Source organism: Amblyomma americanum, chromosome 6 (genome assembly GCF_052857255.1).
Source record: "Amblyomma americanum isolate KBUSLIRL-KWMA chromosome 6, ASM5285725v1, whole genome shotgun sequence".
NCBI classification, from domain to species: Eukaryota; Metazoa; Arthropoda; class Arachnida; order Ixodida; family Ixodidae; genus Amblyomma; species Amblyomma americanum.
In genome coordinates, this window is record NC_135502.1 from 127,476,681 (window position 1) to 127,503,156 (window position 26,476).

General features: G+C 47.8%; 1 protein-coding gene across 1 annotated transcript in view; it reads left to right on the forward strand.

Annotated features, from left to right (window-relative positions):
- LOC144094986 (uncharacterized) overlaps nt 1-26,476 on the forward strand; it is an 84,516-nt gene that overhangs the window by 51,073 nt on the left and 6,967 nt on the right. The window contains exon 2 of the mRNA XM_077628832.1: nt 5,256-5,445. Within this exon, the coding sequence (XP_077484958.1) occupies nt 5,256-5,445 (190 nt within the window). The remainder of the gene's footprint in view (nt 1-5,255; nt 5,446-26,476) is intronic.

Below are 26,476 nucleotides of genomic sequence, written 5' to 3' on the forward strand. Positions count from 1 at the left end.
TACAGTTGTCAGCAAAAAAGTTTCGTGTTCCTTTTACATAGTTGTACATTGCCTGTTAAATCATGGCTGAGAAAAAAAAAACAGGCTTTTTTGTACTATGGTCGTTTCATTGCCTAATATGCCGCAGACCAAAAACCGTAGACTACGTTTGCCTTGACTGCTCGGCCAGAGAGGCATCCAATAGAAACATGTATTCGTGAAGCAGAATTTCCTCCCCTTTCCATCATACCCCTTTTATGGTTACGTGCCATTTGCATTTTTTTATACAACCTATCGTAGCACCTATGTGTGCCCATAAAATTTATTCACTGTTCTTTGAATATATTCTTTGAATATATTCTTTGAATATTAAAACTGATAAGCTTACAAATAGTTGCAATGAAGCAAATGTAATTGCAAAAGTACCTTTTTAACCATGTAAGGGACACCCGGCCCGCAAGCCGATAAAGCAGCGGGTGCTGCACGTTTGCACGACCCCCTGAAGCAGCCGCGGAAGACGGTGTCCTATAGACGTGAAAATCATAAACGCTCCGAGGGCTCATCCCAGGTTTTAATTTCCTATTGCGTGCAGATATAGTATCTGTACACCCCTTATTAAATAATTACACACCGCTAAGTGCCGCTATTTATATAACTAGTCATTTAATGGAACCGTCATTATTTCGGCTTTTCTGTCTGACAGGATTCGCAGAATTAGTTTGAATCAAAAACTTAATTATCGCATTTTTTTTTTGAGGTCAAGTAGCCGGTGGTGCTGAGTGAGGTCGCCAGTGGCCTTAGGAAAAGTGAGGTGAGGGCGTCTGAGGAGACCTCGACTGATGAGGTTGATGTTGAGTGAGGTCGGCAAATATTTTTTGAGGTTGAGGTGAGGTCAACATTTTTAGGCGAAATGCGTACGTCTGGTCTTGACAACCTGTTTTTTTTGCTCTAGAGTCTGGTGGAATCGGCCTTGTTCACTTATTTGTGCGTCACCTTGTTTCACGTTTCTTTCTTTTTCAAATCTTCAAACCACCGTTTTTTAGTAGCTGTGCTTATTAGGCGTCTCAGTGCTCATTTGCCTTTTCTATTCGCACCGACGGGAAACACTCGTGTGAGGAGCTTTTATGGGGATTCCTTAAGGAAGTTGCGGACACCTTCTGTTTCCTGACTGGGCGATTTTCTGAAGATTACCTGTAGAACATCTCCAGAAGGAAGAAGACTCAGACACTTACAGATTATTTGTTCCCTGTACCGTTGTATCGGCAGCCTTGTATAAAATTTTCTGCCACCAGTGTTTTAAAACGTGTTAAGCGAATGTGCATTTCATCTGCTGCAAAAACATACTTTTTTTAAACTGCACGTTATGACGCTGCCTGCCAAGCCATGGCTTCACGCTAAGGAGATGTTTGTTCCGTCGACGGTGAATTGCCGGGTGTGCAATACGCCAGAGGTCATTGGCCATTGTTTTATTATATGCAGTGATGCTGTGTTCGTCTGGAACAGATTAAAACGAACGCTTGAGCAGGGCACTAAAATGCACCCTACAGTATACGTTTTTGCCTGTTGATAAAAACTATGTTGTGCTTTGTGATCTCTTTATGTTGATGGAGCTATACAGTCTCTGGAAAAGCCGTGTGATGGAGCGCCACGCCGAATCACCGCGGTCATTTAAGTCTTTGTTGCTTGGAAGTGCGCTTTGATGCGGGAAGTATATGCTTCCTTGGAAGAGCCTACCTAGATGCATGTGTGGGCCTCCCCGAATTTTGATGTTTGGGAAGGTAGGGATTGGCGGGGCTAAAATGGGCTCGTATTATGCAGCCCGGTGTTTTGCGGCATTAGCATATTCCAGATTTTCCTTTTCGGCAGTTTTTTCATGCAATAAAGAAAAAAAAGTGGTGCCGAGAGCATAGTGCTCTCGTGCAGTGGCCAGCGAAGCTGGTCTGTTCGCACCGCAGTGGGTTCGATGCCCAGGCGTGGAACTGTCGCGGCCATATTTGTTTTATTTCTGCAGGCCTAGTTTACTTCACACTGTGAAACAGACAACGGGTTTTTTCGAGGTTGGAAACCTTAGTGCTAGCGCACTGAAACAAGCTTTGTGGCTTATGAGTTGCGTGCTCGCCTCGCAGTCTGCTCGTCCTTGGTTCAATTCCCTGCACCTTCCGAATGAATTTTTTTCTTTCATGATGGCGTCATTGGGGGTTTTGCAGACCACTTGCCCTGGGCGTCGGGCTCGGGGGTTCGTTGCTGACGAGCCATGTAAAGCTTACGCCTTAGGAAAATGGCACGGCGTTGTAGTCGCTATGCAAAGCTTTCTTCACCTTCACAACGCTTGCCACGTGAGAAAGCCACCTTTCACGCACTGTTTTTGCTGTCATGTTGATCGATGCGTCTTACCAGCATAAGAAGCCGAAGAAAAAAAAGTAACCATCGTATAGGCCGACCAACACAAACTGTCAGCCGCCAGCATCCGACTGGGGTGACCGGTACAGTGCACTAGATAACTAAAGCCGTGCATGTGCTTCGAGAAACTTGTTGCGAAGGGAGCGCCCTTGCTAGCCGAGAGCGAAGACGCTTCGCCCCGAGGAGCGCGCGAGGGAAAACGCGAGACGTAAAGGCCTTCATTTATTTCTCATAAAGCTACATCCTCAGCGTCACCTAGCGGTTACTGGTAAAGACTTCATAGCGTTGTGGTCCTGAAATCGGGAGGCCGACACCTTCTCCACATGAAGTAGCGATTTACAATTTTCTGTGCTCTCACGGCGCTGGCTGTGAAAAGGAACTTCGCAGACGTAAATGGCGTCATCTTCAGCGTCGTAGAAGTGATGACTAAAAGCTTGCGCGTTCGCTTGCTACTCGTGATTCTTTAGTGGCACCGGAGAGGTCTCTCTTCTTAGACCTCACACTACTACCTACTTTCCTGCCTCAAGAGAACGCTTACCACGAGGGCCAGATGGCCCAGAGCCATGGCATCCGGGGAGAAGGCGCCCTCGATACCGCACCTCTCCTAGCCCTATGGTTCAGGGAAACACTCGTGATGAATGCGTTCGAAAAACCAGATAAACACTTCTGTCTTCTAATTCCATACAGGACGACAGCGCTTTACTGAAGTCTCTTTGCGGTAGAGATTTCATGTGCGCTGGAGTTGATGAATGGGGCTCTAGAAATAGGAGCAGGCTCCCCTACACCATTTTTGCTTCAATCATGCAGGATTTGGCATCGGGGTGAGGGATAGGGTTTCCACTAAGTGAAAGAAGTGGTGCTTTGAGAAAGGGGGGCGAGTTCGAAGCTCCTCGTGATCTTGAAAGATTTACGCCCATTGTGGCAGGCAGACCCTACGTTAATGGGGAAGTGGGGATTTCACTCAAGGAGTTAAGGTCCACTAGGGACGGTGAAGGGCCCGGAGTCAACCCAGCCGCTGTCGGCGGCTGGGCTCGCGTTACAGGAAGTGTTACGGACTTTATTTCAGACCTAACACACTTCATGAGGGACACTGCAACGTGGAGAGAGGATTGAAGAATCCGGTTTGGTCAACTGACTGAGCGTGCTGAGAGAAAATAATTTGAGGGTGTCCTTGTGCCCGTCGTCTGTTATGAAACTGGGTGCCAAGGTGAGCCTTAGATCAAGGAGGTGTCCAGTGCAGCTGAAAGGCATCGCAGAGCATTCTGTAATGACAAAAACCGCTGTTGTTTGTGGGGTCTCGTGCTTTTGCTTTTTTCGCTTTACATCAACGACTTACCACAGATTTTAACGTCAGCCAACGCCCTTATGTACGCTGATGACACCGCCATTATAGTTGCTGCTTATGATACTGCCGAACTATAAAGCATTGCAAATAGAGAATCGGAAAAAAATCTCAGACAGGTATCTCACGAATAAATTATCAGTCAATACTAAGAAAACTAAGTACATACTGTTCCAGTTACGAAATAAATCACTGGATTCAACTGATATTAAATTAAGCATTACTCAGACCCTTCATGTACCTCGGAGTAACACTAGATAAGCGCCTACACTGGCAAGATCAGATTGATTCAACTCCACATGTCATATTGCACCAAGTCTTGGGGTTGACCATATAATACTTACCTAGAGCCCGTTAGACGGTCACAAAAGAGAGCACTTAGAATAATTTCGTATTCTAACTACTCTCGGCCCAGCAAGACCCTATTTACTATACTACGCGTGCTACCGTGCGATCTGCTTCGTGAGAAAAAAACTGTTCAATGCAACCGATAAATAGTTAATGCCAACCTTTCGTTTGATATATTTATATATAACATCCCTACAGGCTTTACGCGAAGCCTTACCTAAGAAAATGTTTACTTACCTGTAATAAGAAACATGTATGGTGCGCGTATGGTAGCTAGAGTTTTCTGACGTAAGGTCTGGAATAGTCTGCCATATGACCTAGAACGTTCCACCAAATTTTCCCTTGCTATAAAAAATTACTACCTTAAAATGAATGACACACTCAAGAGATAATACTTGAACCTCCTTGCTGTAACTTTCCGTTTACCTACACCCGTACTTAAAATTTTACATATTTCTTTGTGATGTGATATGATATGTATTCTTGGCGACCTGGGTTATGTAATATTATACATTCTTTGTCATATGGGCCATGTAATAGCATTTGTGGTCCTTGTTAGGTAATGTTATGCATTCAATGTGTATTACTGTAATCCATGTATAAGTTGTCTGATCTGTAAGTTGCGACTGTTTGTTTTCTTTGAATTCTCTTCATTGGTATACTTGCGAGTGTCAAGAAGGATAATTAAGTGTTTTTAGCGTTTCCTCTGAATTGTTATATACTGACGTTTATCATGCTAACAAATGGTTGCCTGCAATTCTCGTACGTTTCTTTACTGGACCGCTTGCTAGCCGCTGGCTATGGGTCCAAGCAGTGTTTGCGTATATGATGTAGTCCGACAAAGAACAATAAAGGAAGAATTCAAAAAGTTGGCCGGCATAGTGTGGACGCAGCTGCCAAAGGACAGAGTTAAATGAAGAGACATGGGAGAGGCCTTTGCCCTGCAGTGGGTGTAGTCAGGCTGATGACGATGATGATGATGAGTGCTGCGGTAGCCGATGTTTTGGAGCAGCATACGGTGTTCAGAAACTACAAAATCCCCGCTAAACTTGCCTTAGTCGCTGAGATTTACGTATATTTTTTCCAGCCTCATTTCGAGGTTAAAATCTTGGCATATCACGCGAGCTCTACAAGTCGTTGTCGCGTCTGCTGTGACCTGTCTGTCCTCGTCTGTGCGGTGGCGCAGTTCGCCGACGTGCTGCGCAGAGCGGACGAGGAGATGCAGTGGCTGATCGGCATCACGCTGGCGGCGCTGGCGGGCGCGGCCGTCGCCGCCGTGTTCCTGGTCAGCTGGGCGTACGCCTGCTTCGAGATCTGCAGGGATGTCCGCCAGAGTGTTCTCATCCTCTGGGACACGATGCTCTTCAGGGACCCCTGTGAGTCCTCCGGCCATGATCCATCTTTTCGGCATGCACGCGACTCGGCAGCAGAGGAAGCGTGGCTTTCATACATTAGGAAAAAGCATGCGATTCACAGAAGCGATGCTGCCAGAGTGTAACCAGGGCGGGGTGGAGGCATGCACGGCAGAACATACCTACGCTGACTGCATGGAGTCCGTAGTCCACCTCTCAACGGGCGAGCAATTATCTGCTAGAGAGAATGTCAGGGAGGGGCACGGTATTCGCGAAATAAATAAATAATTATGCCTTTAACAAGTATGCGCAGTGTGTACAGAGCGAAAAATTCTCTGCAATAGTTAAATGTAGGCAACCGAGAGTTTCCGTCGGAATCTTAATTTCAGTCATGTGTAAAACTAAACAATTAAAGTTTCTCGCTCATTTGCCCCACGACAAAAACTTTGTTCTTTTTTCCGCTTTCCAGTTTTCGCATGAATATATCATCAGGAACCCGTCCCCTTGCCGCCCTTGATTTTAATGCAGCTATACCTGCATCAAAGGCATTGTCTGGTGTCTATGGCGTCATCGGTGCAGAATGTTGCCGGCGAAGATTTCAACGTTCGCCTGATAGCTCGTGCTACTGTTTGGGGAGGCGTTGGTGACGTGTACAGCCGTGGCTGCCACCTCTTTTCTCGGAGAAGGCCGAGAAGTCTGGAGCGTTTGACGCAGCCGCATGGAAAATTTCCCTGTGAGATGAACGGAAAATCCTTGCGTCCAGACGCCGTAGGCGAGACGGACATTGTCCACCGCGCGGGACTCACAGTGGGAACCCCCGCCACGTAGCGCGGCAGCGGGACACTCTGTCTGGTTGTGTTCCCCGGTAGGGGGCGAAAAGAACGAAAGAATCTGCAAGGGAAGTTCCCCCTACGAAGCGTATAAGCAACTGAGCTTTTGCCGGAACAGAATCAGAAACTTATTTATTCGATTATTTAATTGTTATGAATATATTTATGGAGTTATTGTTCTTCATTAGCAATGCACCTAGCTGCTCTGCTGAATGCGGGCTCTCCAACACGCCGCTAGTGTCAAGATTCCACGACGAGAAGGACCGACCTGAGTGCCTCGGAAAAAAAAAAAGCATGATCATGCGCGGTTGTTTCCACGATGTTTTGAAATATTTGTCGGCGTTTCGCCCGTTTTATCTAGAAAGTTGGCAGCCTAGACACCAAATTCTGATCTTCGAAGCCGAGCACACCCGCTCATATAGCGCTGCAACCGAGTTGTTACTCTTTGCGGGCACAAGTTCGTCCAATAAGCAGTTTGCGTTCAACGACAGTATTTTGTCCGCCGTCCACGTTTACATTCGTGCTGTCATCGCAGACGCATGAGAACACTTAAACGTCGTCAAAAACGCGCGTTTTCAATGGCGAGCGTCATAAGTTTGTTGGTTAAAGCGTTATGGTGTGAATCTTTATCGGTTAATTTTGTAAGAAGGTGGCATTGGTGAATTTACATATGAAGGAAGGAATGCGGTAAGAAATAATGGTTGAAATTTGCTGTTGTGATGAGCTCGTGCAATTAAGCGTTTCAGCTTTGACACCTCTTGTGCGAATACTGGCAAGAATGTTTAAGTTTTCCTAATGTTCGTAGTCGTTCTGATGCGAAGTGCAACCAGGCGTATATGGAATAATGGCGGCCGCGCGCAACTGTTTCTGCGTTATTTGGTATGGAAAATGGTAACACCTCCGCTTTATATTCAAATTCATTCGTCAGCTTTAAATTAAACAACACTGAAAGCAGTAATGAGTCTGTTTCTGGAAGATCGCCGAACATGTGTGCTGTTATTGCCGCTGCCTAGTTGTTCAGTTCTTTGTGGGTGAAAGACAGCCTAATAAAGAGTTCATTTCAGTGCCACAGTAGTCTGACAATTTGTTGTTCATGGCGTTGTCAACGCCACGTGGTGGTGACAGCGCCGTGGACATCACGTGAAAACAGCCAATGACGCCGCATGTTCAAGAAAAGCGCGGAAGTGTTTGAAGCTCGCTGCCGCATCCATCTTTATAGCGGGCTATAACGATGGTCGTTGTGCTAATATTAGCCGGCCAAACTCGAACATGTATAGCAGCTCAAGGTGGCCCTATTCAAACTTGAATGGGGAAGGAGGTTTGCTCCAGACTTATTTAAGTCTACTTACCTCGAGACGACTCCTAGAAGGACCTGTACATACCTCTATGCTTGCCAGATAGCTTCTATAGCGACCTGTACTGACCTGTGGGTCCTCCGGACCGCGCCTATAGGAACCTGTACATACCTGCATGCCTGCCAGATAATACTAGTAATGAGGGAGTAATTACTCATTGGAATCCACCAAACAAAGCAATTACAGGGGGTAGTTGGTGGTTCATCGTGTGGACACCACGCTGTACTTAAAGAAAGAGGACACTCTATAAGTACGACAGACGAAGCGCTTCGTCTGTCGTCCTTATGGTGTGTCTCGTTTGTTTCAGTACAGCGCGGTGTCCATACGATGATCCACCAAAGCGCAGCCATACAGATACTAAGGAAAGCTATACAGCTTTCTCAGAAACTTTGTAGTTAAAGAAAAAGCTGTCCTGGTCCGGGGTTCAAACTCGGGACTATCGGTTCACCGGAGCAGGCGCTCTACCGATTGAGTTAACCGGGACGGTAAGCTTATGGTAGGGCGAGAGCGAATTGATCAATAACTCGAAGTGGGAACAGATTTGGTAAAATGTTTTAGTTATTGATCAGTTCTATTGATCAGACCCGCGTCTATCAGGTCAGCATCCGAGCGCCATAACCACTGAGTCACCGCGGTGGCTGAATTGACGACAGGAAACACTTGGTTGACTCAGAGAGGAGGGCCCACTGTTGAAGAAATAGATTGGAGTAAAACGAGTTTGTGGTAAAACTCAGTAAAATCAGTTTTGGTAAAACTTCAGGAAAACTCACTCGTGCGGATGGATTGAAACGTTTGCTTGCCACCCCGCTAGGGATATCCTAGCGCCGGCATTGCGTCATTGCATGTTAACGTATTCCAGAGCCTGTCACACACAGCTTACAGCTTCAAGACGTTGATACCAAGAAACCAGACAGTCAACCAGCTAGCACTGTTGTGTTTTGAAGGGAACGTGCAAAGGTCGAAAAGTAAAAAAAAATACTGAAGGGACAATTGTAAAGGACCAGAGATGAAATGTCATCATAAGTTGAACCGGCAAGTAATATAGGAGGGTGTATGACAGATCTAGACACTTTACACCATTCCTCTTATCCTTAACTTTCAGAAGTTTGACAGCTTTTTCTGGGGAGAAGTTTTTACAACAGGAGCAGTTTTAATTTGTTTCATTTTCCTGAAATAAAATGCTTAGGTGCTTCAACAAAATCCCACCAGAATCTTTTTAATTGGTTTTTGCGGAAAGGAAATGGCGCATTGTCTGTCTCATATATCGTTGGACACCTGAACCGCGCCGTAAGGGAAGGGATAAGGGAGGGAGTGAAAGAAGAAAGGAAGAAAGGGGTGCCGTAGTGGAGGGCTCCGGAATAATTTCGACCACCTGGAGATCTTTAACGTGCACTGACATCGCACAGCACACGGGCGCCTTAGCGTTTTTCCTCCATAAAAACGGAGCCGCCGCGGTCTGGTTCGAACCCGGGAACTCCGGATCAGTAGTCGAGCGCCCTAACCACTGAGCCACCACGGCTGGTGCCACCAGAATAATGATAATAATTGATTTTTGGGGAAAGGAAATGGCGCAGTATCTGTCTCATATATCGTTGGACACCTGAACCGCGCCGTAAGGGAAGGGATAAAGGAGGGAGTGAAAGAAGAAAGGAAGATAGAGGTGCCGTAGTGGAGGGCTCCGGAATAATTTCGACCACCTGGAGATCTTTAACGTGCACTGACATCGCACAGCACACGGGCGCCTTAGCGTTTTTCCTCCATAAGAACGCAGCCGCTGCGGTCGGGTTCGAACCCGGGAACTCCGGATCAGTAGTCGAGCGCCCTAACCACTGAGCCACCGCGGCGGGGCCCACCTGAATCTTAAAACTGGTTTTCGCGCCGTTTCAAGTTTGGATTTCCCATCAAGAGAGGGCGCCACTTGCCACCGCGGCGGGGCCCACCAGAATCTATAATTGGTTTTGGGGGGGAAAGGAAATGGCGCAGTATCAGTCTCATATATCGTTGGACACCTGAACCGCGCCGTAAGGAAAGGGTAAAGGAGGGAGTGAAAGACGAAAGGAAGAGATAGGTGCCGTAGTGGAGGGCTCCGGAATAATTTCGACCACCTGGGGATCTTTAACGTGCACTGACATCGCACAGCACACGGGCGCCTTAGCGTTTTTCCTCCATAAGAACGCAGCCGCTGCGGTCGGGTTCGAACCCGGGAACTCCGGATCAGTAGTCGAGCGCCCTAACCACTGAGCCACCGCGGCGGGGCCCACCTGAATCTTAAAACTGGTTTTCGCGCCGTTTCAAGTTTGGATTTCCCATCAAGAGAGGGCGCCACTTGCCACCGCGGCGGGGCCCACCAGAATCTATAATTGGTTTTGGGGGGGAAAGGAAATGGCGCAGTATCTGTCTCATATATCGTTGGACACCTGAACCGCGCCGTAAGGAAAGGGTAAAGGAGGGAGTGAAAGACGAAAGGAAGAGATAGGTGCCGTAGTGGAGGGCTCCGGAATAATTTCGACCACCTGGGGATCTTTAACGTGCACTGACATCGCACAGCACACGGGCGCCTTAGCGTTTTTCCTCCATAAGAACGCAGCCGCTGCGGTCGGGTTCGAACCCGGGAACTCCGGATCAGTAGTCGAGCGCCCTAACCACTGAGCCACCGCGGCGGGGCCCACCTGAATCTTAAAACTGGTTTTCGCGCCGTTTCAAGTTTGGATTTTCCATCAAGAGAGGGCGCCACTTGCCACCGCGGCGGGGCCCACCAGAATCTATAATTGGTTTTGGGGGGGAAAGGAAATGGCGCAGTATCTGTCTCATATATCGTTGGACACCTGAACCGCGCCGTAAGGAAAGGGTAAAGGAGGGAGTGAAAGACGAAAGGAAGAGAGGTGCCGTAGTGGAGGGCTCCGGAATAATTTCGACCACCTGGAGATCTTTAACGTGCACTGACATCGCACAGCACACGGGCGCCTTAGCGTTTTTCCTCCATAAAAACGGAGCCGCCGCGGTCTGGTTCGAACCCGGGAACTCCGGATCAGTAGTCGAGCGCCCTAACCACTGAGCCACCGCGGCTGGTGCCACCAGAATAATGATAATAATTGATTTTTGGGGAAAGGAAATGGCGCAGTATCTGTCTCATATATCGTTGGACACCTGAACCGCGCCGTAAGGGAAGGGATAAAGGAGGGAGTGAAAGAAGAAAGGAAGATAGAGGTGCCGTAGTGGAGGGCTCCGGAATAATTTCGACCACCTGGAGATCTTTAACGTGCACTGACATCGCACAGCACACGGGCGCCTTAGCGTTTTTCCTCCATAAGAACGCAGCCGCTGCGGTCGGGTTCGAACCCGGGAACTCCGGATCAGTAGTCGAGCGCCCTAACCACTGAGCCACCGCGGCGGGGCCCACCTGAATCTTAAAACTGGTTTTCGCGCCGTTTCAAGTTTGGATTTCCCATCAAGAGAGGGCGCCACTTGCCACCGCGGCGGGGCCCACCAGAATCTATAATTGGTTTTGGGGGGGAAAGGAAATGGCGCAGTATCAGTCTCATATATCGTTGGACACCTGAACCGCGCCGTAAGGAAAGGGTAAAGGAGGGAGTGAAAGACGAAAGGAAGAGATAGGTGCCGTAGTGGAGGGCTCCGGAATAATTTCGACCACCTGGGGATCTTTAACGTGCACTGACATCGCACAGCACACGGGCGCCTTAGCGTTTTTCCTCCATAAGAACGCAGCCGCTGCGGTCGGGTTCGAACCCGGGAACTCCGGATCAGTAGTCGAGCGCCCTAACCACTGAGCCACCGCGGCGGGGCCCACCTGAATCTTAAAACTGGTTTTCGCGCCGTTTCAAGTTTGGATTTCCCATCAAGAGAGGGCGCCACTTGCCACCGCGGCGGGGCCCACCAGAATCTATAATTGGTTTTGGGGGGAAAAGGAAATGGCGCAGTATCTGTCTCATATATCGTTGGACACCTGAACCGCGCCGTAAGGAAAGGGTAAAGGAGGGAGTGAAAGACGAAAGGAAGAGATAGGTGCCGTAGTGGAGGGCTCCGGAATAATTTCGACCACCTGGGGATCTTTAACGTGCACTGACATCGCACAGCACACGGGCGCCTTAGCGTTTTTCCTCCATAAGAACGCAGCCGCTGCGGTCGGGTTCGAACCCGGGAACTCCGGATCAGTAGTCGAGCGCCCTAACCACTGAGCCACCGCGGCGGGGCCCACCTGAATCTTAAAACTGGTTTTCGCGCCGTTTCAAGTTTGGATTTCCCATCAAGAGAGGGCGCCACTTGCCACCGCGGCGGGGCCCACCAGAATCTATAATTGGTTTTGGGGGGGAAAGGAAATGGCGCAGTATCTGTCTCATATATCGTTGGACACCTGAACCGCGCCGTAAGGAAAGGGTAAAGGAGGGAGTGAAAGACGAAAGGAAGAGAGGTGCCGTAGTGGAGGGCTCCGGAATAATTTCGACCACCTGGGGATCTTTAACGTGCACTGACATCGCACAGCACACGGGCGCCTTAGCGTTTTTCCTCCATAAGAACGCAGCCGCCGCGGAGGAAAAACGCTAAGGCGCCCGTGTGCTTAAAACTGGTTTTCGCGCCGTTTCAGGTTTGGATTTCCCATCAAGAGAGGGCGCCACTTGGCCGTACACTGGAGTTAGGGGTTGTACTTTTCGATTTAAATCTAAAAAAAACAACATAAAAATGCGTCGAATTTCATTTTGTAAATTCGGCTTGAGCCGAAAAAGGTAAGCATCTATGAAGTTGCACACCACAGTTAGCTGACTGTTAAGTAGGAGTTACTCCCAATCAAAGGAGAAAATTAACAAGGCACGCAAGACATGGGCGTGGTGGGGTGGCCGTTGGCTTAGGTAAAATTAAATTGCGTTTTGGAGAAAGGAAATGGCGCAGTATATATCTCGCATATCGGCGGACATCTTAACCGCACTGTATGGGAAGGGATAAATGAGGGTCTGAGAGAAGAAAGAGGTGCCGCAGTGGAGGGCTCCGGAATAATTTCGACCATCTGGGGATATTTAATGTCCACTGACATCGCACAGCACACGGGCGGCTTACCGTTTCGCCTCCATCGAAACGCGGCCGCCGTGGTCGGGTTCGAACCCGGGTACTCCGGATCAGTAGCCGAGCACTCTAACCACTGAGCCTCCGCGGCGGGTCTGGCTTAGGTAGATCAGTCGTTCGTTTTGAGTTATTACCGCGCTACGTAAAACGCCTAGGACAGTTACCTGGTTAACCAAGTAACTATCGTAGGCGTGTTACCGCATTAATGAAACTGACGTGAAAACATACATAAGCATCCCAAACAAATCTCATATTCTGGTTACCTCGAAGGTGAAGCGGCACAATATATATTGTGCACTGTGTGTTACCGTTACCTGAGCACCAGGAAAACAACTACGCAGTGCGATATCTACCGGAGGCGACGACGGTAGCAAGACGCACTTTTTATTGTGACACTGCAACAGCTGTCTCCTCGCGCCTTGGCTGAAGTAGAAATTCGCAGTTAGGAACCGATAGTTGCACTAGATAAGCCATGAAACCTAATGATTTTCATAAACAGTGACTGCAAAGGGCCACATGTGTCATACGAATTAAGTGACGGCTACGAACATAACGCATCGGGCTGTCAAGCGAGTTGCCCGATGTTTGTACTTGAAACAAGTCTCGTAGCCTGCCTCCATAGAATGACGAGCAAGTTTTGCCCACTCACTACTCTCAAGTTGTTAATAAGTTATCGCAATGCAGGCTCATTTGAGATATTCGAGAGCGAAAGATGCGCTCCGAAAATCGGCGTTGGCATGGTCGAGCTCCAAAATATGCGCATTGAAAGTTGGGCCTTTAATTTAGCAAGTCTCTTGTAAAGAATGCCAAAAAGGAAACTTTATGCAGAACGTACGTAAATTGTGCGACTGATGGCACCTGTAAAAGCGCAAAGAACCAAACTCTGAATGATGTGGAAGCATGGCCTACCATTGCAAGTATAGTCGCAAATTCTTGCGTACTGAATCCATGCACAACTCCAAAACTTAATTAGAAAATGTAGCTAATTACCAATTCGCCACTATCACACATGGGACACAGCCGCCGCGGTGGCACAGCGCTCGGCTCCTGGCCCGTAAGACGCGGGTTAGATCCCGGCCGCGGCGGTCGCGTTTCGATGAAGGCAAGGTGCTAAAGGCCCGTGTATACTGTGCGATGTCAGTGCACGTTAAGGAACCCCAGGTGGTCGAAATTATTCAGCCCTGCAGTGCGGCGTCCCTTATAGCCTGAGTCGCTTTGGTACGTAAAACTGCACAAGCCAAACCAACAAGCGGGACATCTTTTAGGCCTGATGCCGTGGTAGTAAGAAGATGAGTGTGTGAGTTGCACCTAGTTGTGTAACGTTGTAGTGCGTGTTCATGTCTTCTGTGTTATCTCTCTCCTGAGCTGTTTTCTGCGTTTGCTTCTGTGAGGCCACCGTGGTTAGAGCAAAGCGTTTTCGTGAATGAGCATGCCGAAGAAAAGAGACCTTTCTCTAATGCACTCGAAGGGGGACGCGGCCGTGGGTGTACGCTTCGGTGCGCGGACCTGGCCCTGCTCTCACGGCGACGTTGGCTATTCGGCGAGCGCCGACAGAAGGTTCCGGCACCAACTGGAAAACTCGAGGAGAGGGGCACAGCTTCACGCGGGCTGAAGTTGGGCAGGCGCGGTGTGTGCCTCCGCACATTGCTGGATCGTGTTGTTTTGTGGTCGTGCCTTGATGCAATGTGAACTGAAAAAGGACGACGGGAGAAGAGAGACCGGACGTGTTTTTTCGTGGGCTGCAATAGCAATGGCCGCTCTTGCAAAGAAGCGCGATCCTTTTTTGGCGCACCTCTGGCAGCCGATCGACATGAGCTTATTCGCGCTACATTGGAGAGGAGGTCGACAATTTCTTTCGGTATTGTGAAACCATTTACTGCGAATAAAGGTGATCCTTCACCACCTCAGTTATTAGTGACGACAAGTGCTTAGAGAGCATTTTGTTTATAATGTTGCTTTTAGGCTTTATTACTCCGTGCTCTTTGTAAGTTTGTATTTAATTATTAGTTACAAGTGCTTGAACAGCATTTTGCTTATAACGTCGTTTATAATGTTGCTTTATGCTTGACTACTGTCTGTTTTTAGTGTTTGTATTAGCTCCCACTGGAATATTTTGCTCTGTTTGCCATGCGCTGAGATATCTTTTTGTGTTGCTGTTTGTGCTCATAACTGCAACTCTAGAAAAAGTGTCCATCAAGCGCGGTTTGCTTCTTTTCTTTAAGTGCTCTTTGCATAGCTTTGTTGCCGTGTAAAGTATACAAATTACGCAGACATATTTACGCCAGGCTACCCTGCTTACAACGCCCGTTCGAAACAGCACGTTCGATCACCTATTGGCCGATCTTATTTACGACGTTATAAATTCACGCATGGGAAAACCAAATTCCCATATCACGTTCAGAAAATGCCATGCTATTGCCCGTCAGCTCACCCGCATTCAATATTCTTACTACGCGGTCAATAGCTGTCTTCTTGCGCTCACTTTTTTTCGCGACCACCAGTCGCAGTCCTCAAGAACTGCGACAATTAGGAGCGAGCCCGCACAGTGTAATACATTAGGTGAAGCTTACGGCAGCCATAGCAGTAAAATTCACGAATTAGCGCCTTCATTAGCCACTCCAAATATTGCGCCGTGATTTATTAGTTCCACGGAAATAGCTGCGACGGAGGTGGTTCGCCAAGCTGTCTGCTTCGCCCTCATAGCACTCCTCTCACACGCTCAGCCCTCTAGTTCCGCCCTGAGATTTCATTGCTGGCACACGACACACTTCCCAGTATGAAAGATGAAATGGTATTTTTTTCGTCCAGTTTGCTTTCGCGCCATTTAAAACCTCGATTTCCTATCAAGAGATGGCGACGCTTCACTGTACGCCATTTCAATGACAATAGCACTTGAAGCGCCTTGCTCTTCGAGGCGCTCGCAGCCGGTTTGCGCTAGAATCACTGCATAATTTTAGAGTACCGCGAACCTTTTCCCCGCGCCGCTGCGCCACCGATTGGTCAGCGCAGGTCACGTGGTTTGCCGAGGCCCGCGGCCTCTCGCAAGCTTCCGAATAGACGAAGCGTGGACGCCTCTCGCACCAGTGGCGGCTCTCAGCAGTGATCTCCGCAGGGAGCAGCAGAAAAAAGAGCCGTTAATCCCCCTCAACATTGAAGCGACCAACGCACCAGTGGCAGTGTGGGGATTGCTACGTTTCGCGCTTGTCGCTCGGGTTTGGAAGAAAAAATCGCTTCGGGGCAACATGCGAGGTTGCTGCGTTTTCGGGTGCGGCAGCCGAACAGAGTGAGCAAACAGCAATGAAAATTTAATTTTTCTGCAGCTGAAAGAATATTCTTCTAACAAGGTGTCACTGTATAGACCTTCCAAAGCCGCTGTAGGTTTGCTTGAGACAGCTGAGAGTTATTTTAGGTCAAATGAGAACTCACTTTTAATGGAAACCCTTAAAATAGAGAAAGCTGAAAAACTGATAGCATCAAACGAGCAAAGATTTTGTGAGCTGCCAGCATGCCACCATGTCGCCGAAAAAACCGTGCATGAGTTCCTGTTGTGCAGGCTGCATGCGATTTGCACTGCTCAAGAAAAACGAGGAATATTCACGAAAATTGCCACAGCAGCCAAAATGTGGATCCAAAAGCATTGGCATGCGTGCAGCAGCTGCTGGTGTGAAATGATTCGTTTTTTATAAAATTTTATGCCATGTAGATGTTTGTAGATGGTTTTGTGTATGTCTGTAATAAGGGAGTATCAATGAATATGTTTGAATATTATCTCTGGCTTCTGCACAATGAAAAAATAAAGTGCTGTCGTGTAACTCTTTCTTTGGGTTTGGCTACATTTACACTGTGTTCTTCCTGGGCGTTTCTTCATTAAGCGTCCAAGTTGCAGGATTTTCTGCTGGAAAGTCTAGAAATAAATATTGCGTGTGTGTGTGTGTGTGTGTGTGTGTGTGTGTGTGTGTGTGTGTGTGTGTGTGTGTGTGTGTGTGTGTGTGTGTGTGTGTGTGTGTGTGTGTGTGTGTGTGCGTGTGTGCGTGCGTGCGTGCGTGCGTGCATGGTGTGCATGTGTGCATGGTGTGCGTGTGCATGGTGTGTGTGTGTGCGTGCGTGCGTGCGCGGGCATGTGCGGCGAGCTCGTCAGCAGCTACGTTGCCATCGGGAATTGCTCGATATGCATATTTTTATGGCAACTGAGGAAGGAAAGAACACCCTAGAGACAAACAGCACCAAAATAACATAATAGTGGGGTGCAGGGTTAATCGAAAGGGATTGCTGCTGGCAGGGCTGGAAATGTCCTCACGAAAGCTGCCGCGCAACGCTCCAATACAAGCTTACCTCATACAGTTAGCAACGTCTACTGTTTTATGAGTAGAAGTTGAACCCCTTAAGGCAGTAGCATATGCAAATGTCGTTGCTGCAATCAAATTTCCGTCTACTTTCTGCTCGCATGTAGCCGCGCCAGACGCGCGCTTCAAGCAGTTTGGAAGCTTCATGGGCGCGCCGATCGTTGTTGCCAGCACAAGGTGGGACCTTCGCGATACTCTGAAATTATCCAGTGACTCTAGTTTGCGCATGCTTATGTACCGCCGACGGTTTGACCCTGTATACAGAGAGCGGAAATGTGCGGAGAGGAGGAAGAAAGTATTGAACACGTTGTACTACGGTGCGCGAACCTTCTCCACTCAAGCCGCACCACCCTCGCAAGTGCTCTTGGCATCGGCGGCGATGGATCGGAGGGGCCGGACAACCAAAGGCAGGCTGCTTCAGTGGTGGCGATTGGCAAGACGATGACACTGAGGTGGTTAAGCGAAGTCGTCTTTATTTACATCAGGACGATGCAGGTAGGGCCGGGCAAAAATTTCACTTGAAGCCGCCCGGGCCCTCTTGTTAGTACAAGGCAAAATTCTATGAAAAAACGACAGAGTTTGCTGGATAACTCATGTACTACACTACAGATTAGCTGGGCAAGAAGGAACATGAATTCAAAAGAATTTAACAGTGCGGGTACATCTGGTTTGGAAAAGAGTGACAATACGCAGACAAAGGAGATCGCCAGGACTATTTGCATGTCATATTATTATATAAAATGCATTCACAAAGCTTTAGCTAAGCAAAACGATAAAAGAAAAAAAAATCTCGTGTATCTTAACACAGAAATCGAAGAAGGCGTGAAAGTCACCGTATCAAAACGTCAAGAGCTTCATGCGGGCTGCTCTTTTCCACAGAAATGCCTTTACTCAGCCGTTTATTTAATAAATGAACCAGCAAAGCGCATCATCGAACGTTCGTGTTCTGTGCGGCAGAAAGGAATACACCAAAATGACTGACTGCGAAATGCATTTGTTGGAATGGTTTCTTCGAGGCAGGATAGTTCTAGAAACTTATTTTGGTTGTAACGAATACATTTTTCACATCTCATTGCTAAATTATATTCGTATAGGTCATGAACTAGTGTGACGTGAAAGCTAGCAAACAATTCCTCTGTGTGCGCATGGTAATGCACATTTGCTATGTGTCGGACAGCTTTACTTTGGAGCATGAAGATTGCATTCATGTTACGTGGTGATCAGGGGTGATGAGTTGATGTGCAAGCAATATCGCGTAATTCACTCTGGAAAGAGCATCCTCCTCCACCGCATTCTTTCCCTCTTTTCTTTTTTTCACATTCATCTAGGATATGTCTGTCGTGTCCACCCGATAAAAAGAGAACAGCCACAACCCATCAGCCTCCATCATCATCATCTTCATCATCGGACTACGGCCACAGACACTTACCAGTGCCATGTACCGCCTGTTCACACAGCCAATCAAGGACTGGCTGAGCGCTTGGGCCAGCCGCGACTACAAACAGAAAATCAGGGCGGATTCCGACTTGGTCGGCGCCTCGAAGACTAAGTATTCATACCCTTCCAGTGTGCTGAAATTGCCTAAAAGAAATCACGGCCTTTGCGCGCTTCGGAAACGCGGAAACAGGTGCCATACGTGTTCTCAAGGGCCTTCGGCAGGAAACTTCGCTTTCGCCGATCCTCTGTATGTTGTGCTTGGCCGACCTAGAATAAAAGCTCCTATATATATTCAGACCAGGGTTTGGCCTTAAGTAAAACGCAGTAATGCCTTAGAACCACTGCAAAGGGGGAAAACAACTCGTGAGGATCACGTAACAGCAGGTCTGTTGAAGGACGGTGGCCAGATGGAGCTGGAACAGCTCCGTACTGGAATCTCGGGAGAACGTTATCATTACCTTATTCCATAACAAATGGGAGGTCAAGGACTTGCAAAATTACGGACCGGTCATCTTACTGTCCGTTACAACAAGGTATATTCACTAAGGTAGTCGGTAATAAAATAAGGATAACCTTACATTTGAGTCAATCAAAGGGCTAGGCAGGCTTTCGTAAAGGCCGCTCGACGATGGACCATGTTCACAGTATAAATCAGGCGAAACAGAAATGCGCAGAATATAACCAACCCTTGTATGTAACCATCAAGTTGAGTTGAGTTGAGTGGTTGTAAACTACCGGTGGGATTAGCCTTGCAGTTATAACCATCAAATATTACAAGAAAGCATTTGACTCAGTCGAAGCCTCAGCATGCAGTCATGCAGGCATTACGGAATAAGGATGTAGAACAGCCATACGTACAAATACTGAAAGATACCTGTAGCGAATCGGGATCAGTCGGGAAAAAAAGATAGTGGATACATTCATCACCATCATCGTCAGCCTGACTAAGCCCACTGCAGGGCAAACGCCTCTCACATGTTTCTGCAATTAACCCTGTCCTTTGCCAGCTGCGGGCCTTCTTGATCGCATCCGCCTCATCTGCCCAATCCCAGTTCTTCCTCTTGATTTCGACTAGGATGTCATTAACCCGTGTTTGTTCCCTCACCCACTCTGCCCGCTTTCGTTATCTTAATGTTACACCTAACACCTTCATTTCCATGGCTCGCTGCGCTTTCCTCAATTTAAGTTGAGCTCTCTTCGTTAGCCTCCACGTTTCTGCCCCATTAGTGAGTGCCGGTAAGATACAGCTGTTGTACACTTTTCTCCTGAGGGATACTGGTAAACTGCCATTCATGATCTGAGAGAACCTGCCATATACGCTCCGCCCCATTCTTATACTTCTAGTTATTTACCTCTCATGATCCGGATCAGCTGTCACTACCTGCCTTAAATAGATGTATTCCATTACCACTTCCAACACCTCGCAATACCACTTACGAACTGCTGTAATACCCAGCAATTCTGGGCAAAAGCATTTTTGAGCGGGAAACCGTTTATGAACGCATTTTTTTTTCATATAATGTAAGATATCACTATAGCAATCAATATATCCGCAGATCACTCGACGAAAGTCTTGTATTTTTTTATTACGTTATTGCTATCCTGAAAAACGCAAAAATAGCCTGAGTCGCCTTGAAACTTTAAACCCCTATAAACCATACACCATAAAAGCCTCCCCATTGGTTTTCTATGGCAGTCTTAACTGTTTGGTGCGATCGTAGGAACACTTTTAAAGAAAAGTTTTTCTATATATCAGATTAATGAACCATTACTTTCAATATTTACATAACAGTGTTTTAATAATAATAATAATAATTGGTTTTGGGGGAAAGGAAATGGCGCAGTATCAGTCTCATATATCGTTGGACACCGTTTTACAATTTTCCAATTTTCAAATTTTTTGCCCTATAAAGGTGGACTTGGCATGTTAATTTTTAAACCAACCGTTCTGCTCTGCCTGTCTGATTCACCGAGCATGCTTTGCAGTTCAATTCTTGAGTGACTTAGAGAGGAAATGTAATCAGCAATCGCAGATTACTGAGGTATTCTCCATTTACTCTTAACGCCCAGCTGTTTTCAACGCAGGCCTCGGAACACGTTCTGTAAACAGGCGGTGAATAGCATTGGCGAGATCGTGTCTCCCTCCTGACACCCTTCTTTATTGGAATTTTATTGCTTACTTTATGAAGGACTATGGTAGCTCTGCAGTAGTAGTAGACACCTTCGAATATTTTCACATAATCTAATTCTACACCCTGATTCTGCAATGCCTGCATCACTGCTGTGTTTCCGCTGAGTCAAATACTTTCTCGCATAGTCAATGAAGGCCATATACAGGAGTTGGTTATATTCTGCGCATTTCTCTATCACCTTACTGGTAGTGTGAATATGGTCTGTTGTCCAGTATCCTTTACGAAAGCCTGCCTTAACATTTGATTGGTTTAAGAATACATTAGTAATTTGCCATTCGCTGATGACATTGCCTTGCTACGAACTCAGCGGACAAACTGCAAAGCATGATCAATTATTTAGACAGGAAAAGCAGAACGGTAAGTCTCAAAATTAATATGCAGAAAAGCGAAGTTGTGGCCACAGCAGTCAGCAATAGGCAGCCAGGCGCTGGAAGTAATAAGGGAATAAATACTACATAGGGCAGGTAGTAATCATAGATCCGAACCATGAGAGTGAAATCACTAGAGCAATAAGAATGGGATGGAGCGCATATAGCAGGTTCTTTCAAACGATGAATGACAGTTTACCAATATCCCCCAAGAGAAAAGTACATAACAGCTGTACCTTACCGGCACGTATCAGGCAGAAAAGTACAGGCTATAACGAAAGAGGTTGAACATAAACTGAGCAGTTTAGAAGAACTTCTTGTTGGGCGAGATACTGCATGGCTATTGTTAAGGGCATGCGAACTCGTTCTTAGCAATAAACTGAGCATGACGCATAACTGTGCGTAACGCAGAATAAACTGAGCATAAATGAGCATAACGCAATCCTGTCAAGCCGAGCACTAGATGAGCACTGAGACTGGGTAAAGTGACAGTAGTGACCCTGATCTTGTCCTGCATCTACAAGGTTGTGTTCACATGCCAAATCAGTAAGTAAAGCAGCACTAGGGTCATAATGATTACTTAGCACTGCTCGGTCCCCATCCCTACAAACACAATTGAAATCACCCAACAGTATAATTTTATGATCCGTGCACAACTGGTCAAGTAATGGCAGAAAAAATAGCCTTCTATCTCGCAGCTTTAGGGCATAAACACAAATAATTCACCACTGTGCATCCGAAATTGCGAGGCCACAGCAGATAAGTCGCCCGTCATCATCTGTGCTATTCGACACGGCCGTAATCCCCAGTGTGTTGTCCAGGAATAGCATGCGCCCTCCTGGTAATTCCCTCGAGTGACTAACGATAACATTGAATTCTGGCAAAAATGGCTCGAGAGCAGCTTTAGTATTTCCATCAAAGGACAGCTTTGTTTCATGGATGGCTGCCACCCTCACACTACATTTCTTTAAAAGATGCCGTAACTGATGTCTTCAACGGTTACGCAAACCGCTCACACTCCTTGTGTTAAAGGGCAACATACTCTCGCGCTCTGCATTGCACATTGTTGTCTTCATTAACTTCCATCTATGACGCGAAGACACAAAGAATTCTCTGTCTTCGTCGTCGTTATCTTACAAGCAAATCAGCTTTCGCACGTTTATAAAACTTAGGCAAAAATTTTGTCCTTTATTTCCTTCGCATCCGTGCAAGAGGCCAAAGCGACCTCAAGATACGACTGTAAGCATTGTGTCAAACTTGGTATGGCCCAAACCGAGATCTCCACGCGCATCAAAGACAGGAAAGATTGGGCGTTGAATGCTCAAGTTTAAAGACGCTGTTGGCGAAAGCGAATGAAACCAGCGGGGTGACTTTGGATACGATTGAGTCCCAACTGCAGCACTGAGTAGAAACAGGAGGACATCGATGCGAAAGTGAGAGAGTTGTATGGCTGGTGGCCTGTTTGCACGAAGCTGCGAGCCAGAATTGGCACTGCAGGCAGAAGAAAATGCAGCTAAGCAAGGATGAGCGGTACGAACAGGTGCGGGGGGCCGAATGGGATACTGGGGCATACCAAATCGGGACGTGCGACATTACAGCATCGTCACAGCGGAATGTCTGGTCGCACAGCGAGGCAGCCTGGCAGAGCTCAGTGGAGGGCAGTGAAGGGCAGCTCAGGTAGGAGGGTAACATGGCTGTGCACTCTCCGTTGTATGCGCCATCGGTCTTCAGTACCAGTTGAGGGGAGGGGGGTAACAGAACGTTATCAGGATGCACGGGTCCGGTAAGCAGGTCCAAGTGAGCATCTTGGTCTGCCGTAGGCTGGTAACAAATAATCTCTCCCGTCTTGTTTACCGCGAGCGACTGGATTTATTTTTCGAGCCATGCCTTTCTGACCCAGCAATCAGTGCCCCTCAGTACTAGCCGCACTCAATCTAGGTTCATAATCACGATTGTTAAGGAGTTTGTTTTGCTATGGTGGGATTGATTTAAAAGAGTTAAAAATGAAGCGTCCCGTCCCATGAATTTCGCATAGCAGGAAATGACAAAAGAAGAGTGAGAACGAGAAAGGGCCAAGTCGGCTGGTGGTCTCGCACGTTGTCTCGATAGTGTGACATGGGAGTTGGCGGACCATCGGCCAACTGCCGTCTTGTGGGCACTCGGCTGACTCGGCCGACGTCGGCACTCGGCTGACTGTTATAGTCTGCTCAGTGTGACATAGAGCCAGGCATCATGACGACATGGTTTTGGTAGACCGAATCGGCCGACTGTTGGCTTAGTTTGACAGGCCCTTAAGGAGGAAGAAGCAGAGGCAACACACTGAGAGGGAAACAAACGCACAACCAAACCGACATCACAACTCGACGATATAATTAAATAAGGTAGATTCCTCTGTTACAATGAAAATTCACTGCTTTTTCTTCTTCGTTTTTTTATTTTTCATTTTTTTACACATTCTAGTCTAAGACACAAAATTACCCAATACTCCACTCCTTGTTCATTAGTTCATTTGTTTTCACAAAAAGCACCCTGGCCAATCCCCCGCCGTGGGCATGTGCCATTAAGCGTGAGGACATCATTATGATCATTATCAACCAAGCTGACATAACAGAGCCCCAAACAGCTGTGTCAAGGTCACAAAACTGGCCTAAAAGGACAGAAGCACGGTATCACAGACCCCGCGCCGAGTGCTTGTAGTAGGCAATGGCAATGCGCACAAGCTGAAGCCTACCACTGCGGCAGTGGCCAACAGCCTGGAGTTTCAGATTAAACCACTGGCTACACTACGGGAGACAGCAAAGCCGATGCTATGCTGCAAACTCATGGGCACAAGGAACACCTCATTGTGTTGCATGCCGCCAGGCCGATGTGCAGAGAAGCTCCGAACCCTAGAAGGGAGCAGAGCACATGCGTGATAAGGTCAGCCAGTGGGCCATCAATTTTCTAAGGAAAAATGTAGTCATATGAGCAGTTCCAGAGGCTGCTGAAAATGAAGAAGGAGCTAAGGATAAAGTCCATCAGTGTAAATCTGCAATGCGCACTATTCGTCAACGTCTTCGACAGCAGGTAGAATTTCTCTGGGTGACATGGCACACAGAAGCGGGTCCGAAGGATGGCATTTATTTTAAAAAAGGCGTCGCAGCGAGTTGGAAGAAAACTCTGCGGATGCGTATGTGCTTTCTCTTGAGGACTTACCCATCATCCACATGGTGCGTCGAACCTCTCAAATCGATTTCAAAAGGAGCATGGAACCAGATGGAGGCCCTGAGCAGGATGTTTATGCGAGCGAGCTTTCAAGGCAGGTCGCACCATAGTCGACACCACTAGACATACCCTTGAACAGCAAATCGAAACTGCCAGTTTGGATGGTTGCAACAATACAATATCAGGGAAGACCTGATGTACGGGATAGCCAGGGCAAAATCTGGCAGAAGGAAACATCGCAGGGAGAAGAAACAGCTAGACAAGATCACACTCACTATTTTTAATATGTAAGAACGGAGGCGAGAGATGCATTGGCTAGAACGATGGCACAGACATCCTTGACTGCGTTAGAGACCGACCTCAGAAATATAGCGACCCCACCAAATGAGGCGGGCCTGATGCGGAAGGTTTGTAACTGACAGAACAAAGGAAGCTGAGGAGGGTGGAACGGGGTTGTGTTTAACGAATTATGACAATGAACTCAAGTTAGGCCAGAGTGTAAAGAACACATGTGGCTGACTGGTAAGATAGCAGGCTTCTCAGTGGTCCTCGCTGTAATTACCTGTGGCCGGTAACCTGTGGTGCAGTCAGACACCGGAGAGAGACCAGCCGGCTGCATCGACGGCTAAAATAAAACAAGTTATTGCAATACGGTGGCCCTAGCCTGGGAGTCTTACCAAGCATGTAAGAGAAAGGCAACTGTGCTCGTTCAACAGAATATCGACTTCCTCAAGCAGCGTTTTATGCAAGAGCTGAAAAGGGCAGGTCGGAATGCCCCAAAACAACCTTGGAAGAAGATAAAGGCTGGCACGCCAGGATCTCACCCGAGGGGCCTTCGGAAATGACCAGATGAACCATCAAAAGATGAACCGGCTTGTGTACCTCTTCTGGAAGACTGGCTACAGTCTGCAAAGAGAGCTGTGGATACGATCCAAACGTCTCACGAAAATCATGGGCTAGTTCTGGACAATAGGCTGGCAGACATAATGGCTGACATGCAAGTCAACCGGCCGGAAGTTGGAACGAGCAGCCTCTAGAGTAGCCATTGGGATCGTCGTGCTAACACAATGCGTCGAGATTGCCGAATAAACTTTGAGACCACTAAATACACCCTTCGTTGATATATCGAAGCCCAATGACTGCGTAGACAGTCATGCGTTGTGGGGCATTCTGTAAGTACTAGGCCTCGATGAGGATTATTGTGCACTGTACAGGGCACTACGCACCTACATTCTCGCAGTAGTGGCTTAGGGCCAATACTCAACAGCACCAATTACCATGCAGCGGGGACTGAGACAAGGTTGCCCACTGTCACCGCTGTTGTACATGGTGTGTGTGATAGGTGCAACACAAAGGCTGGTGGCATCGGGCTGTGGTTTCATTTTGCAACATCACGGGGAAGGCCTGGGGTAGCCCGACAGTTCACTGTCATGTTTTATGCGGACGCTATTGTGGTCCTTCGGAATACAGTGGAAGAGCTGCAACAGCTCTTGAACATAAGTGATGCAGCCATCGACGAACACGGGCTAGTGGTCTTGAATTAGGGGCAGGGGAACCAGTGCTTGCTCCATGGACATTGCAGGAGGCGCCCGTACAGCCAGTGGAACACACGAAATACTTGCACTTCAACAGCGAGCCGAAACATTTTATGGAGCATTAGAAGACAAGCCCAAGGCGGACGTGACCCGGTACAAGGGCATACTGTGCCACCATGTGCACCGGTCACTGAACGGTATGAAGTAGTGAGGGGCATGTGTAAATTGGTGGCAGCCCCTCGATTCAATCATGGGAACGCTGTTCTTTGTAGATCGTCGGGGACAAGGGAGTTCCTGGAGCGAATTTCACTGAGTGTGCCTAAGCACGTAGCTGTGGAATGTATCCGGTGCGATGTGGGATGGTCCACGTTCGCATCACGAAAAGTTGTTGCGAAACACTTTTTAATAGCCTCTATCGCGTTTGCCAAAAACCCATATTGCCCGCCAGGTGTGGACTCAAACCATATAGCTACACCAGCTGCGCCACGCGTTGGAAGAAACGTATACGGGCCCACCGAGTCCAGTACTGCCTCTCTACAGTCTGCATAGCGCAACCAGGGCCTTTACGCACCAACTGGCCGTCAGCAGCAAAGGCTCGCGACTAAGTGTGGCAGGCTGAGTCAGCGGGGTCGGCAGCGGTGGCCGAGCAAAAGGCGCTGGCGCTGTACGTTGATTCCTTGACAACTCCAGGGGCAGTCAACTGCAGGCGGAAGCA